General features: G+C 37.3%; 1 protein-coding gene across 1 annotated transcript; it reads left to right on the top strand.

Moving 5' to 3' along the window:
- The first annotated feature begins 1,331 nt into the window (after positions 1–1,331).
- Positions 1,332–15,335, top strand: xkr5l (XK related 5-like). Its single transcript, XM_042750779.1, has 3 exons — positions 1,332–1,884; positions 9,298–9,497; positions 12,568–15,335. The coding sequence occupies exons 1-3, from the start codon at positions 1,367–1,369 to the stop codon at positions 13,533–13,535; spliced, it is 1,686 nt and encodes a 561-aa protein (XP_042606713.1). The 5' UTR covers positions 1,332–1,366; the 3' UTR covers positions 13,536–15,335.
- The last annotated feature ends 454 nt before the right edge of the window (positions 15,336–15,789 follow it).

The raw sequence follows: 15,789 nt of genomic DNA on the forward strand, positions 1-15,789 counted from the left end.
CTCTGCGTCATCTCGTGTACATATTATTAGCAGTAGGTGGCAGCACTAGCACAGGAACGCTTTTGGAACTGAAAAAAAAACAAACAAACAAAACAAAAAGTTTGTTTTGTTCTTGAGGATCTCCTTACGATGGTGTATTGGCTTATTGTATCTGTGTTTTTTGCAATAATAATAATAATAAAAAAAGGTAAAGAAAAAAGTCTGTCACTGAAGCGGCCGGTGGCTCTCTCTGCTCACTCAGAAAAAGTCTTCGAACTCAGGAGGCAGTAAAATGTATTATTTCCTATTGCCAAACTTGGTTTAGGTGTAGTGAAAACTTAATATAACCACAAAAGAGAAACACAAAAAACACAGTATGAATTTGAGCTTAAAACGTTTGAAATCTGATTAGTGTTATTTTATTTTTATTTTTATTTATTTTATCTTACTAAAATACAGCATTTGACTAATGTTATCAATATCTACAAATATCAAATATCTAGACTTGATAAAAGACTTGACATTACATTTTTGGTCTTTCTTCGCATTCTTATCAACACCACATTGTATGTTAATGTGTACTGACTGTGGTGGTGGTGGAAGCTGTTTTAAATGAGTGCATTTGCACTTCAAGGGGAGATTATGACTTCATTTAGCTACTATACCCATGAGGCGCCCTGTTTACAAGGCAATGAGAAACACTGTTAAACGCTATAGCTTTGTATCTTATGTACATTTACATGTGTTGTTTATTTAGCAAAATACAAAAAAAAAAACATAATACTAGCCTATTTATGATATCCTATTAATAGAACTATACACACACACACACACACACACACACACACGACAACTGTTAGATAGCTTCAATAACTAACATTAACTTACATGATGTTACTGAGGTGATTTGTTTCAATAAGAGTAGGAATAAAGCATGGTCATATTTCTGTGTCTGTGACATAATTTGGGTCTGAACAGATTAATATAACTTTAAAATATTTACATAAACTGATCTAGCTTGAGACAATGAAGATACAGGCGCTAAATTGAATCTGAATCAGGATTGCAGAGGTACCTTTCCTCTCAGGCCATGAGATTGGATATCGCTATACCTGTCGCTGTATTATTAATTCTATATCACTGTATAGGCTTTTAAATAAAAACTACACGCATGTCTGCACACTTACTATCGGCGATTGCCGTGATAAATTGCTTTCAGGTGGAAAATGCAGGAGCTAGATGTTCAAGCAGGAATAAGGAGAAGGGTTTGTGTGTGTGTGTGTGTGTGTGTGTGCGTGTCCCAGCCCTCTTTTCTCCCTCCCACACAGACACACGACCCCCTCCCTCCCACCGCTCTTTTCTATCTACTCTCTTTTCTACAACAAACATGGCCGCGAAATCAGACGGTACAGCCGTTTCTGTGCAGAATGACATTCCGCCGACGTGCCTCCCTGGGCTGGAGAAGCGCTCTCCCCAGTGCCATCCCGTCGGGAAAGAGTATTCGCTCCTGGACTTCTGCTGGACCCTCTGCGCCCTCTTGGTCTTTTTCTCGGACGGGGCTTCAGACCTGTGGCTGGCTGCCGACTACTATCTCAGGCGGGACTACTGGTGGTTCGCTCTGACACTCGTTTTTATCATCATTCCCTCTGTGGTGGTGCAGGTGCTCAGCTTCCGATGGTTCGCGTGCGATTACTCCGACGCCAACGGGAGCGGCACGGCTGCGGCTGCCATGGTAGCGGCGTCCAATGCGGAGAGCCACTTCAGCACCAAGGACAGCGACCAGCGGGGCGCTGGCCGCTCCGCTGCGGTCACTGGATCCCGGAGCAGCGCTGAGAGCTGCTGCAGAGCCTGCGTGTGGCTCTTCCAAAGCGTCGTGCACGTTCTTCAGCTGGCACAGGTCTGGAGGTACGTGAGTGCATAGAACTCAGTATGAGATACAAATCTATAGTGCATTCCTTTGAGGTGTTACCTCAGTAGTTCATTCATATTGTTCTGTCATCATATGCCTTCCCTTGGCGTGCAACTAATCCACACCCATACATGGGTGTTCAGGGCCATATGATTAAACTACTAAGATGGCAAGGTTTATGTTAAGAAAATACTATAGGAACCACTTTTATTGCAGTCAGTATTTATGTAGTTTGGCACAGATTGATTGGATTTAATAGGCTTTCATATTTGAAAGCACATATTTCAGCAGGCCAAATATAGGATGGTAATTTAAGAATCAGTCACTTGAACATACATTCAGTACGTGGTGTCTATGATGGGAAAATTACAATAGAAATGATGCAAGATATCACAGTACTCAACCTCACCGCTGTTAGTTTGCATTGACTGTCCTGCAGTAATAGTGAGGAAACGGGATCCTCCTTGCATTTCCTGTCATCCCATGCCAGTTCATCATTATCTCCAAGCCGTTTGGTTCTAGGCTCCTCCTCTTCTTCCTCCTCCACCTCTCATGAGCTTCTGGGTCAATAATCTCCCGGAGAGACTCCTCCACTCATCCACTCATTCAATCTGTCCACCAGAAATCGCCTTATGCACACTCTGAAAATCCCTTTGTCTTTAGAGCAGTGCAAAAGATTTTTGTAATATTACTTACTGATGCCACTAGTTTAATTTCAAACATAGCTGTGATGAATTTTGAATTTAAGAATTTTGTTTGAGTTTTTTCTGTCATTTATTTTTCTGTTTAAAGGAATAGTTCACCCATGAATGACAATATGTGGAAACTGACTCACTCTCAGGCCATCCAAGATGTAGATGAGTTTGTTTCTTCATTGGAACAGATTTGGAGTTTTTTATTTTTTTTTTTATTTTTTATAAATGGATCCCCTGCAGTGAATGGGTGCCGTCAGAATGAGAGTCCAAACAGCTGATAAAAACATTAAAACATTCTATAAGTAAACCACACGACTCCAGTCCATAAATCAGTTAAATTAATGAAGTGAAAAGCTGCTTGTGTGTAAGAAACAAATCCATCAGCAAGAGTTTTTAACTTCAAACCTTTGCTTCCGGTTAAAATATGAGCCATCTATCCATAATATTGCTTTCTCCAGTGAAAAGTTAAAAGAAATACTCACAGATCAACAAAAAACAGTTCTAAAATATGTCGGTGGATTTTGATGTGAGACAACAACAGGGAATTAACTTTTTCACTGGAGGAGGTGTTATAGGGATTATAAACTTGCATGATGGTTTATAGTTATGACACATTAATAATGGCAGCTTTTCACTTCACAAGATGTTAATTGATGGACTGGAGTCATCTACATGTTAGATGGCATGAGGGTGAGTAATACATTTTCATTTTTGGGTAAACTACTCCTTTAAAGGGGCCTGAGCTGTTTATATGCACCAGATTTTACCTAAAAGTTGACATAAAGTCATAAAGATGGTTATTTTTTACAAGATAAGACTCCTTTCTGAACTCAGCTCAAGAAACAGTGACATCAGATTTTGCGTTCTCACACTCTTTTCGCTCAGTGTGGTTGCCATGAGCAGAATGTGCAAGTGTCTATCAAGTGCTAAGCATCTTGATTGCTGACAGACAGCGTGCTGCAACTCACAATGCAATTTCCATAATAATGCTGAGAAAAAATTTGCAGCCCACGATCACAGCCAAAAGTTTAATCCACTCACATATAAATCAATAGGAACACACCCACACATATTAGAGGCATGTGTAGGGAGTGAGTGCTGTGTAATTGTGGTTGTAAACACAGAAATGGCGATGTGCTTGTCTTTCACTTCCTGCGTTGATCAGCAGTGACAGGTCAAGCTTCTGTGTGACTGGACCTCGCTGCTGGCTGACCCGCAGGGTAACACAGGGTTAATGACGTTTTCTGCCATTGATATCACAAAGCTGCTGGTCATTTCGATCAAGCTTCATTTATGCTGCTGTCACAACACGTGTGCTGTGCTTCTCATGCCACATGTGTCATTCTCTATCTGTTACTCAGTTTTTCATCAGACCTCTGCTCCTGATCTTGTATTTTTTTTTTTTTTTTTTTTTTTTTTTTACCAAATTCACCGTAATTGGTGCTGGGTGGTATGACTAAAAATCTGTGTCACTGTATTTTTGTCTTTGACTGGACCATTATATAGGTTTATAGGGGCTCATTTTACTGTCAGGAGCACACAGAATATAAACATTATAATATTAAATACAAATTTACTAACAATTTAATTCATCTTTTAAAAGTGTAATACAATTATTAAATATAAGCAAATGAAAAAATATTACATTCCTTTTCATTTTATTTAATTTGGCATATTTATGGTTTAAATTAAAATATGGACAACAATTATTATTAAGAAGTACATTCTTCTGTGCAACAGTATATATACATATATTCCTGTCATAATTTCTTCAAGTTAGACCAAACTTTTATTGACGGGTTATAATGAAGACCTTTGCATTTCTGTGTGTTTAAATAAAATGTATAAGTAGTAGTAGTGGTATTGCTTTAAGAAGTACATTCTACAGTGCAATAGTAATATAAGTTTGTCATAATTCTATATTCTATATGAAATGAAATGGTGAAATGCTGGTGAAGTGACTCTCAGAGCACCTCTGGAGATGAAGTTCATGTGTTCATGTAATAAGACAGCAGACACTTTTCAGAAAGAGAATGAGGATATCTGCAATTCAAAACAAACCAGTCAGCCTGCAAATAAGGCACAATTGGGAAATTATTTTCATCTCATTTGAATAAATCAAACCATTATCCCTTTTATTCACAAATTAGCCTTGAGAATTTTAGCCTAAGCCCTTCTGAGCTAAGTTCCCATGAATATATAATTAACTCAAAATATTTCCAGTGCCACTAACGAAAAAATCATTTCACACTGCAGGCCAATCTCTAATGAAATATCCTCTGCTCTCTCTTTGGCCCTTTCTATTAATATAGCTAAGAATAGCACCTTTTAGGAAGCACATTTTGCCATTTTCATGTTACCTCTGTTTGACCTGCAATGGATTTCTTTCTGTTCTTCACCTCTTACTAGTAGCCTACTCTCTGACTGAGTCTTTGCTTAAAAGCTTTCGACCAGAGCTTCCCAGGCTTTCTGTCTTTGTTTGATTGGAATTAGCAGTAATACCATTAAAGCTGCCACCGGCACTGAGCTTGTCACATCTCTGCATTACAGGGATTATAGCTGTAGTGTTTACATGTCCTTTACCTGCAGCAGACAGCCAGAGATTGAAAGAGCGCTGAGCTGCTGCAAAGAAGGACAGGTGAGGAATGATAGGTGGAGAGTAGATGTGAAAATAAATGCCCATTTTTAGGGTTGAGATGCATACTTGAGAGAATGATTGAGAGGGAGAATATGTGAAAACTGTGTGGTTTGATATGAAAGTTAGCCATCATAAAGCAATTCCCCCTCATGTCTTTACATCAGACATAAAATAATGATACAACTAACTGATGCCAAATAAAATATTCTCTTTCTTACATTTTAGTTTAACCAAAGACTTCACTGAGCATTTTGAGTGAGCCATTTTCAAAAGTCCCCTCTGGGTACTCTGACCTGGTTCACTGCACATGTTCAAAGACAGTTTTCGATTCCATGTTCACTGCAGCATCAGATGAGCAGGATCAATCAAGATCAGTCACATCCCTCAAAGGTGAAAAGACACCTTTACACAGAAAGAAATCACTACATGTGCTGCAAAAGTTTGTAGAACATAAGAAATGAAGGCAACAGCTTTAATTGGTTTACATATTCATTGTAATATACATAATGTACATGTACATTTTTGAACAATACTCCATCACTGAAAGCAATGATTATCTTGACACAATGGATTCAGCATGTTCATTAAAGTCTTTCTGAATGATTCATAAAACAATAAATCATTTGTTTGTGAACTACACTGGTTTCGCTGTTGGTTTTTGATTCACTAAAAATGATCGGTTCATAAGAGTCATTTGTTTGTTTCAGGTGTGGTGCCCTTTTGAGCATGCCAAAAGTGTGTTTAATTTTTTTATTTATTTATATAAATACATAAGATTCAGACCTAAAGTGTGAGTGAGCAGGAGTGAAGGCGAAAAACACCTCATCTGTGACAATGAGATAATTTGCAAGCACTGTGTGATTGATTTTCCCCTCTGGATACCAAAGTAAAACTCTACTGAGAAGATGTGAGGACACATTCTAGAGGAGAGATAGAGGATGTCTGTTGCTGCTGGCCAAACAGCTTAATTCCTATTTGAGACATATTCCTGAGAGACGGTGCACTGGGATTTACTGTGACAAGAAAAGGAACCTAATAAAACTTAAGCTGTGGTTACTGTGTGTTTGATAAACCGAGGGAAGCTGTAGGCAGTGTGTGTTTTAGTGTGATTTAGGTTTGTGCTTGTTTGAAGGTATGTCTGGTTGAGCACTGATGGGATGAATTTAATACATTTAAAAGACAGAAATCTGAATATGTTTATGCATAAAGTATTTTTTCAGTGTTTGATGCTAATTCAAGAAAAAAACATTTTAAATGTCTTTACATTCCTAAATTCTGTCTATTATGCATAAGGGTCAAAATATCAAGCTCTAATTAATTCTGAACTGACATTCGTACTCAACTTTGTTTATTTTTTATATATTTCTTTTTACTGAAAAATACAATAATCTGGAAATGAAGGAATCCTCATCCATTTGTCAGCAGAAGTCTGTCAAATGTTGTGCAAATTCTAAATACTATGTGTTCATTGAATGCATTAAATGAGTCAGTTACTGAATGTAGGTACTGTAAAGCAATAGCATAGATAGATACAGATCATTCCACCCTAAATTGATTGTACTGATGCAGGAACATTGTCTTTCACTTTCTCCCTAGCTGGTAGATGGTACTACATTGATTTATACTCACTATTGTGAAATAGCTTTAAAAATTTTGTTAAAGAATCTATAGAGAGTCAAAGATTACAACAACATTCTCTGATCACATTCTTGAGAAGGACAGCAAAGAACGAAAGAAATGTACTGTATATGGCTACAGGAAATAGAAAGCACTTCCATTTTCCTAATTCTGTTACATGATGACATGATCCAGTGTCTCATAACCACCTCAGCAGGGCTTAACTGTTCAATAAAATAAATGACAGCCTGAGTCCAGCCAACTGGAAATCTGATCTAGAACATTCAACTTTGATTTCAAGTCTTTCTTTCTTTCTTTCTTTCTTTCTTTCTTTCTTTCTTTCTTTCTTTCTTTCTTTCTTTCTTTCTTTCTTTCTGCTGTCATTCTCAAGGGTGTGATCAGTGTTGTAATTTAGCAGAGAGGGGGAATTGTATTTAACTGACTTACAGGAACCCTGCCAGTTAATAGCTGAGTGCTGTTTGGCCTGCTGTGCCATCTGAGTAACCAAAATGGGTCAATTGGCCATTCTGAATATTGCTGAATTCTAATGGAGTTTAATGGTAGGTGAACAGCAACCTAATCAGTGTAGTAAACCTGTTCTGACCTGTCTTTATAATAGAAAGTCTTTTTCAGAGGAAGCCAGAGTCTTTGCAAAAGGCAGACCTAGCAGAGGATTGTCTCCAATTGGTTTATATTAAACTAAGTAATGGGCCGAGCTTGTCAGCTGCAATGTTTGCCAGTCATCACCATGGAGACTGATGCATTGCCTGCCAATCCTGGCTGTTTGAGAGATGGTTTCTCAGCTGTAGCACTGCCTATTTGTTCACATTTTCCTATTTTCTTGAATAAGAAAAAAAGAGTTGCATGGTCAAGGTTCAAGATTTGATTTTGTCTGATATCATCAGTGTGAATTTTACGAGCAAAGAGAGCTTTTCTGTCTCATTGAAAACACACTCTTTATTTAGAGAAAGAAAGTCTCTTGTGTCCCTTGTCAAATTTGAGGCACGCTCGCTGACAGCCATTCTCGCAGGCTCTTTATTTCTTGATTTTTCTTTCAGAGGCTGTTTTTTTCTCACACAGCAAGTTGTGAGAAGGATGTGGAGCAATTTTATAGACCTCATCAAGGCAGGGTGATTCATTCTGCCAATCTCCTGACATCCGGCGAGCACTTCTATTACTCTCGCTACCCTTGAGACAGACTGAAAAATCATGGCACTTCCTGTCAAAAGAAACAAAGAAAAAAGTCTAGTGAAAGTCAGATTTTTCAAGGACCTCACATAAATGCACAGATACAGGTTTTGCTTCATATCTTCCAAAAGTCATGCACTCTCTACTTTCCTCTGGCACTTACATCCATCTCACAGGATAAACAGTGCAGTCCTGGGGTCGTAAATCAGGAAATTATAAATAACGGAAGTAAGAGACAGTGATTATTCCTTAGAAAACATGCATTCTGACATCCATGTAATCTCAAGTACGACCTTGGTGTGTCTCACAAGACATCTGCAACAGCATGTAGACTGTGGTGCTGAGGGTAGAACATCACATGCTGGAGCACTCGATGGTGCGCTGGCAGTCTGCCCAGACAAGTGTACTGCCTTTTTCAGCTGGTCACAGTGACACTATAAGCAGACTCGCTGTCTTTTCCAAGCCTGCAAACTGGCATCAAAGTTATATGGAATTCCGAAGAAGAAGTATTTTATGCTCACCAAGGCAGCATTTATTTGATCAAAAATACAGTAAAAACTGTAATGTTGTGAAATATTACTACAGTTAAAAATAACTGCTTTCTATTTGTTTCTATATGTTTTAAAATGTAATTTATTCCTGTGATGCAAAGCTGAATTTTCAGCAGCCATTACTCAGTCTTCAGTGTCACATGATCCTTCAGAAATCACTTCAAAAGAACAGCATTTATTTTAAAAATAGAAATCTTTTGTAACATTATAAATGTATTTTGATCAATTTAATGTGCCCTTGTATTAATATCTTTCTTTCTTTTCTTTGTTTTTCTCTTACACAGTCTTACACAAAACTGGTAGTGCACTGTAGTGAAGTGATAGTAGTGTACCATGGTTTCCACAAAAATATTAATCAGCAAAACATCAATTTCAAAATGCATGATAATAATATGAAATGTTTCTTAAGCACTAAATGAGCATATAAGAATGATTTCTGAAGGATCATATGACACTGAAGACTTGAGTTATGATGCTGAAAATTCAGCTTTGCCATCAAAGGAATAGAATACATTTTTAAACATATTCTTTTTAATAAATGTTATTTTTTTGTTTTATTAATTGTTTTAAGATTTTACTGTTTTTTTTTTTTTTTGTTTTTTTAATTGAATACTTGGAGCATTGGTGTAGTTTTGTAATTTAGCATTTTCTGATGCAAGTTATGGTGATGTGTTAGAAAAAAAATTATCTGGAGGTCTTATCCTATGCTTTTTACCCCAGGTATGTCCATGCCTTATATCTGGGCGTGCAAAGCCGCTGGCGTGGGGACCACGAGCACAAACACTTCTATTGGCGTACGATGTTTGAGAACGCTGACATTAGCATGCTGAGGTTGCTTGAGACTTTCCTGAAGAGCGCACCCCAGCTCGTTCTGCAACTCAGCATTATGGTCCAGACCGGCCAGGTCCTCCCTTTGCAGGGTAAGTTGATGACACCTATGATTAAAAACAGCTCACCAAGTATGCTAGAAGAAGTTGGGCCTGTGCTGTTTGTCTGTATCATATGCATTATATTCACATTTCATCAATAGTTTTAAGCCAGACAGTGACAGTAAATTTGTATCACTAAGAACCACCCACTTAGACAAGAAGATATAAGATATAGAAGATAAAAATATAAAGCTATCAATCACAGTTTGTTTTGTCTTTATGTGGTGTTTATGGGCACAGCTTCATAATCAGACTTCAAAAGGTAGAAGTATTGAATGTAACATTTTCCTAACATAATTTACTATTTTAATGTTTTGCGTCAGTAAAAGATTTTAATGTTTTTGAAAGACCCTTATAATCACCAAGACTACCAGTCAGATTAGAACTGATGATTTCAACCTATTTTTGACTGCACTATACATCAGACGGTCAGAAAACGTGCTGTGGGTGGACTGTGGGTGTACTGTCTGAGATTGAAAGACTACTACATCAGTCACCCAATCTGTAATATTGCTATCCAATAGGTCACAGAGTACAGAGTTTGATTCAATGTCTTTCTTGCAGTGTGATTTCTGTATTGCATCTAATTTAAATGGGACACAATAAGAGTTGTTTCAGAAATTCATTTGGCCATCATTAAGGATCAAAGTGCAATTTCATAGCATCTCATTTTCAATCCAAGAGCAAATTAGCTGGTAAATTACCGAGGATGTGATAAGTGTGACTGAATATGAAAGACCACGGGTTGCATGCATTCATATTTCAGGTCATTGTGCATGAAAATTTAAGTACTTTCATTAATGATTAAACTATCCGACAGCAGTTAAGATGTTTTTTTTCTCATTGTTCCTTGGAAGAGTGCACTCCAAATTTGATCATAAAGAGATATAATTTAACATGAAAATTACAGTAATCAAGGGATCATTTAGAATATTACCTAATTAGATGTTCATGTCAGTGTCTTCATAATTGTGACATGTTAAAATCATCATTAATTGTGTAGTTTAATTGCTTTAGTCTATCTTTGGCTCTGTAAGAAGGGAACAGTACATGTGGTAGTTACAAAGCCACCTGACAGGTGCCTTTGATTACAGAGCTGCGAGAACTCACTGTTGCATTAGTTCAGCTCAATGGGAACAATTGCTACCACTGTTAGATGTTCCCTGAGGAATTTTATCCAAATGTCAAACCGCAAACTGTGACTTTTATGGAGCGCCCAGAGCTAGTTAACTAAAGGATGTGATTTTTGTTTAAAAAATGTTATTTCATGTGACATCTTTCTTTCTTTCCATGCCATTCGGACCAGAGTTTAGAGAGCTGCAGTATTTACTCTGTGGCAGCCCTACTCATATTACATTTATTCAGACTGCTGAAGGCTTTTTTTCCAGAAAGATAAAAATGAACCTGAGGAGAGCCGAAATGTGATTCCACAACAAAGCATATCCAGTTCTCAGGAGATGAGCAGGGCACAGTCAGCAGTGTAGAGAATACTGGCATCAGTGCAAGAGTGTTTCCTCTTGGTCTGTCCTGACCTGCACTTTTCCAGTCTGAAGACTGATAGTATGATTAAGGTGCTTTGCTGGGTCTGCCATAATCGCTCATAATCATATCCAGTGCAATGTGAGACGGCTGGAGAACTGACTAATGATTATGTTTTTGCTGATTAGGAGAGATTTTCCATTTTGACTGCTCCTGACGAAATGGGTGAGCTGATGAATGGCCAGACAGGAATCTGATTAAATATTCATGAGAGCTTCTCAAGAGTGTACCAGCACTCAAACAGATTTTATTTATTTTTTCCTGAGAGGGATGGTGAGGTGTACTGTCATTCTTCATATACTGTACAGACTCATGTGAATGGTTACACATTGGTATAGGTTTTAATTTGAAATCAACTTGAAGTATTTTTTGCTTAAGTATAAAACTTGCCTCTGTAGGTTTTGATTTGAAATGAATTTAAAGTATTTTATTGCTAAATTATTCACTTTGTCTCTAATGTGTCTTGTAAAATTATTGTAAAATAAAAATGATTTTTGGCATAAGTGTATAGTAACTATAAAATAAATCACAATTATTTATTCCTTTTGGCAGCCTAATTTTTAACAGTTGGAAAATCTATTTTTTTAAAACATTATAGCTATAGCTTACATTACTATGATAATGGGCTAAAAAACAAAGTAGGCTACACTTTATTTCAAGGTGTCCTTGTTACAGTGCAATACATTTAAGTATTGAGATAAATATTAATTAACTATGTACTTAATATATGGTTAGGATTAGGGTTTGGTTTAGGTTTAGTTGCATGAAATTATGAATAATTAATTGTTATTATAATAGTAAAGTACATGTAACGTGTAACAAGGACACCTTAAAATAAAGCGTTACCACAAAATATTGTCCACATAAAATTTTAATTCAATTTCACTTTAGTACAATGAAAATATGAAAGATTTATTGTAAAATAACAACAACAATAATAATATTAGGATTTCAAAAACATTATTATTATTATTGTTATTATGTTTTTTTAATTATTTTATTTTTAGTTTATTTTATTAACATTTATTTTTATTATATTCATTATATTTTATAGACCATGCAGTGCTAAACAATAGCAAAGTAGCTACTTGAGGTATACCACCCCAAATATCTAATTTACATGTAAAATACATTAATCAAATGGATAGTCATTTTGAATATTGCCATTATGTTAAAAGTTATCTAATGTTACCATAACATTACCAAAAGATATTTAAAATTAATAGAAAGTAAATATTGTCCACATAATATTTCAGTTAGTTTTGGCTTTAGTACAGTGAAAATATAAAAGCTTTATATAAAAAAATAATAATATTTATAATAAAAGTCTAAATAAATTATTTTAATATAATTTATTATTTATTGTTACTGGATATTTATTATTTTATAGACCATGCGGTTTTAACCAATAGCCAGGTAGCTACTTAGATGTCCTTAGTACACTGAAACACCATCTAACTATCCAAGAACCCAACCTATTTTCTCTCTGACACTCTTTCTCATTGTGCTTCATTTGATCTAGGTCTGTCTGCGTCCGCCTCTCTAGTGTCTCTGGGCTGGATGATGGCGTCTTATCAGAAGGCATTACGGGACTCTCGTGATGACAAGCTCCCAATGTCGTATAAAGCAGTGGTGGTGAACATGCTGTGGCACCTGTTCACAGTGGGAGCCCGCGCCATGGCCTTCGCCCTCTTCGTTTCCATTTTCCAGCTCTACTTCGGCATTTTCATTGTGGCCCACTGGTGTGCCATGACCTTCTGGATCATCCAAGGTGAGACGGACTTCTGCATGTCCAAGTGGGAAGAGATCATCTACAACATGATGGTGGGCATCGTGTACATATTCTGCTGGTTCAGTGTCCGTGAGGGCCCCACGCGGTGCCGTCTGCTTCTTTACAGCCTCATAATCCTGGGTGAAAATGTGGCCCTCACTGCCGTGTGGTACATATATCGCAGCCAGCGCTTTTCAGACTTTTACGCCGTGGTGGTGGTGTGCGTGGTGGCCTGTAGCTACGCCCTGGGCACATTTTTTATGTTTGTCTACTACTGCCTGTTGCACCCTGATGGCTCTGTGTCTGGGGCCTATATTGGATGTTGCGATGTCCAGGTGGGTGCTGTTTCAGATCCTTGTATCTCATCACCCACCTCCGCTCCTCCTCCTCTGGATGCAGTGAGCAGCCCGCCACGGACTCTGCAGAGGACTAAAGGAGTAGAGTCAGTACCAGGAGGAGACATTGGAGAAGTGTTTAAGATGCGGACCCTGAAGGCCTCGCGGACTGCTGTGCCTCGCCTCACACCAAGGACAGAGGGGCCGGTAATTCGCATCGACCTTCCCAGGAAGCAGTACCCAGCCTGGGATGCCCACTTCATTGATCGCAGGCTGCGAAAGACCATTTTGGTGCTGGAAGCTGCTTCTCCAGTCACACCGAGGATCCAGTACCGCTGTCTAGGCACACCGAAGGAAGTGATGGAATATGAGACAACAGTCTGAACGTTTTACCTTCTCCAAATAAAAAATGTGTTAGTGTGCAGAAAAGTCAGTTGCGTCCAGCTTTATTTGGTGAAGAGGAAGAGTTTGTCAGATCTCCACTTGACCCGTTATTGACTCTTGTTGTGCAAGCACATGATGCACTAGTGTCTTGAAAAGAGCCACCCTGTGGTGTCATTACACATTACTACAGGTTATTGGGTTAGGAGGTTAGGCAGGGGTCTGGCCAAATGAATGAAAAAAAAAAAAGCAGTGAAGCCATGGTAAATCTGTAATGAGTAAAACAACATATCAGTGTGGTACATTAACAGCAATGGTGCTTAAACACATCCTAAACACCATTTCAGACCATCCTAGGTGTTTTTAAATCTCTTGTGGCAGCTGCCATAAACAACAAATACTGAATCCACTTGGTCGTAATTCTGTGGGTATTGAGGTCGTGGTAGGTGCAAGTAAAATGTGTAAGTGTCTCATTAAAGGCCTTAAGACTTTCTTACGTTTGGGTATTTAGCATCTGAAAGGTGCATTTAACCCTGTATAAACATTAGCGAATATATGAAAACAGTTTGTGTTAGATAATTGAAGGGTTGAGCTTCTGATAACATCTAGGCATTTTATTAAGCACAGAATATGTTGCCTTCAAGAACAGGGATCAGACTTTGCAAGGAACACTCTTTATGTTTAAAAAAAAGAAACCGTTCACAATTATCAAGGTCTCTTTTCAAGACATTTCCGCATACCTTTCAAGTGAAAAATTGCATATCACTGAAAAATGTGGGATTTTTTTTAAATGTTCTCAAAGGACATTTGTGTCATGATGGAAATAATGGGTCTGATGCTGAAAAATGGCTGAGTGCACCTATAAAGAGAACTGAATGAATGTTCATCACAAGGACAAAGAACCGTGATCAAACCGGTTTATTATATGCCTGTAATAGGAATGTATGGTTATACCACAGTATTAAAATATGTCTGAGCTATCAAAGATTACTTGTGCACATTTTAAAGTACTTGTGTGACTGCTGAAGGGAAAAAATCATATGGGATATGTTTACGTTTCAAAATAGTTCTCCTTTTAGGGTTCATGAAAAGTTATCAGCATTATGATTATGCCATTTCTTGTAATTGACATAATTTGGTGCAATAATACTCACAAATGTTTGGATAGTGAACATTTTGATGGATATGAACAAATCCATACAGTATCTTCTGTCTCTTTTATTTAACATTTAAATTAAGGCAATGATACATTTGGTCATATCATCTAATAGCATACCAATTGATGAGAATGTATATTTTTACTCTGATCAAAACAGCAGCTATCTTGTCTTTCTTTCTTTCTTTCTTTCTAAAACAGAACAGTGACCCTGTTGTGTACAAATGACTGAGAACATAGTATTTTGCATTGATTGCCTATTGGGCTGTTGAATAGAGAGAAGATGAATAATCCTTGGGTTTGCGCAATGTTTACTGATATAATGTTATTGCTAAGTCCATTAACCCATTGTAACTATTTCACTTCTTGGCATAACCATTACGTATGTCCATTTGTGTTATTATGTTGGTGCTAGCTGGAACACCTCAGCACAGCCATGTATGCTGTACTTTATCATTGTGGATCATACTCGTTCACTCTGGTTAATGCTGGATTTTTACCGTAGACATGCTAAAAGACGTTAAGCCTTACACTGCACCTGCAAGACTGTTGCTGTCGACTGTAAAAAGGATGTCGATCCCCAGCCATGTGTTTTATTTGGACAATAAAAAAAGCAAAATTGTGTGTTTACTGACCTGACCAAAGCATCAACTGAAAGAGTGTACTTTTTTTTCTTGTTATCTTAAAAGAAATGTACACTATAATATAATAGCATTATACTGCAGTGTTTTTTTCTTTTTCCTCTGAACGCTCATTCCAAAAATAAGTTACAGCCACAACAAGTCTCACCCAGTGATTTCTATTTGATGTATACTGCACTCAAGTGGAAACCAGCTGAATAGCAATGAGGAAGGTAAAAACGTTCATATTAGATACATTTACATTTCAAAGTCAGTTGGAAGACATTTTAACTACAACTTTACAAATAAAGCCTTTTAAAACATTGAGGCACACAGAAAGCTCTCAGATTTAATCAAAAATATCTTAATTTGTGTGATGAAAGAAGGTCTTACAGGTTTGGAAGGACAAAAGGATCATTAATTCATGACAAAATTTTATTTTTTGGGTGAACTAACCCTTTAAATGTAGACAGTATGGATT

The sequence above is a fragment of the Cyprinus carpio genome, chromosome B23 (assembly GCF_018340385.1).
Source record: "Cyprinus carpio isolate SPL01 chromosome B23, ASM1834038v1, whole genome shotgun sequence".
Classification (NCBI taxonomy): Eukaryota; Metazoa; Chordata; class Actinopteri; order Cypriniformes; family Cyprinidae; genus Cyprinus; species Cyprinus carpio.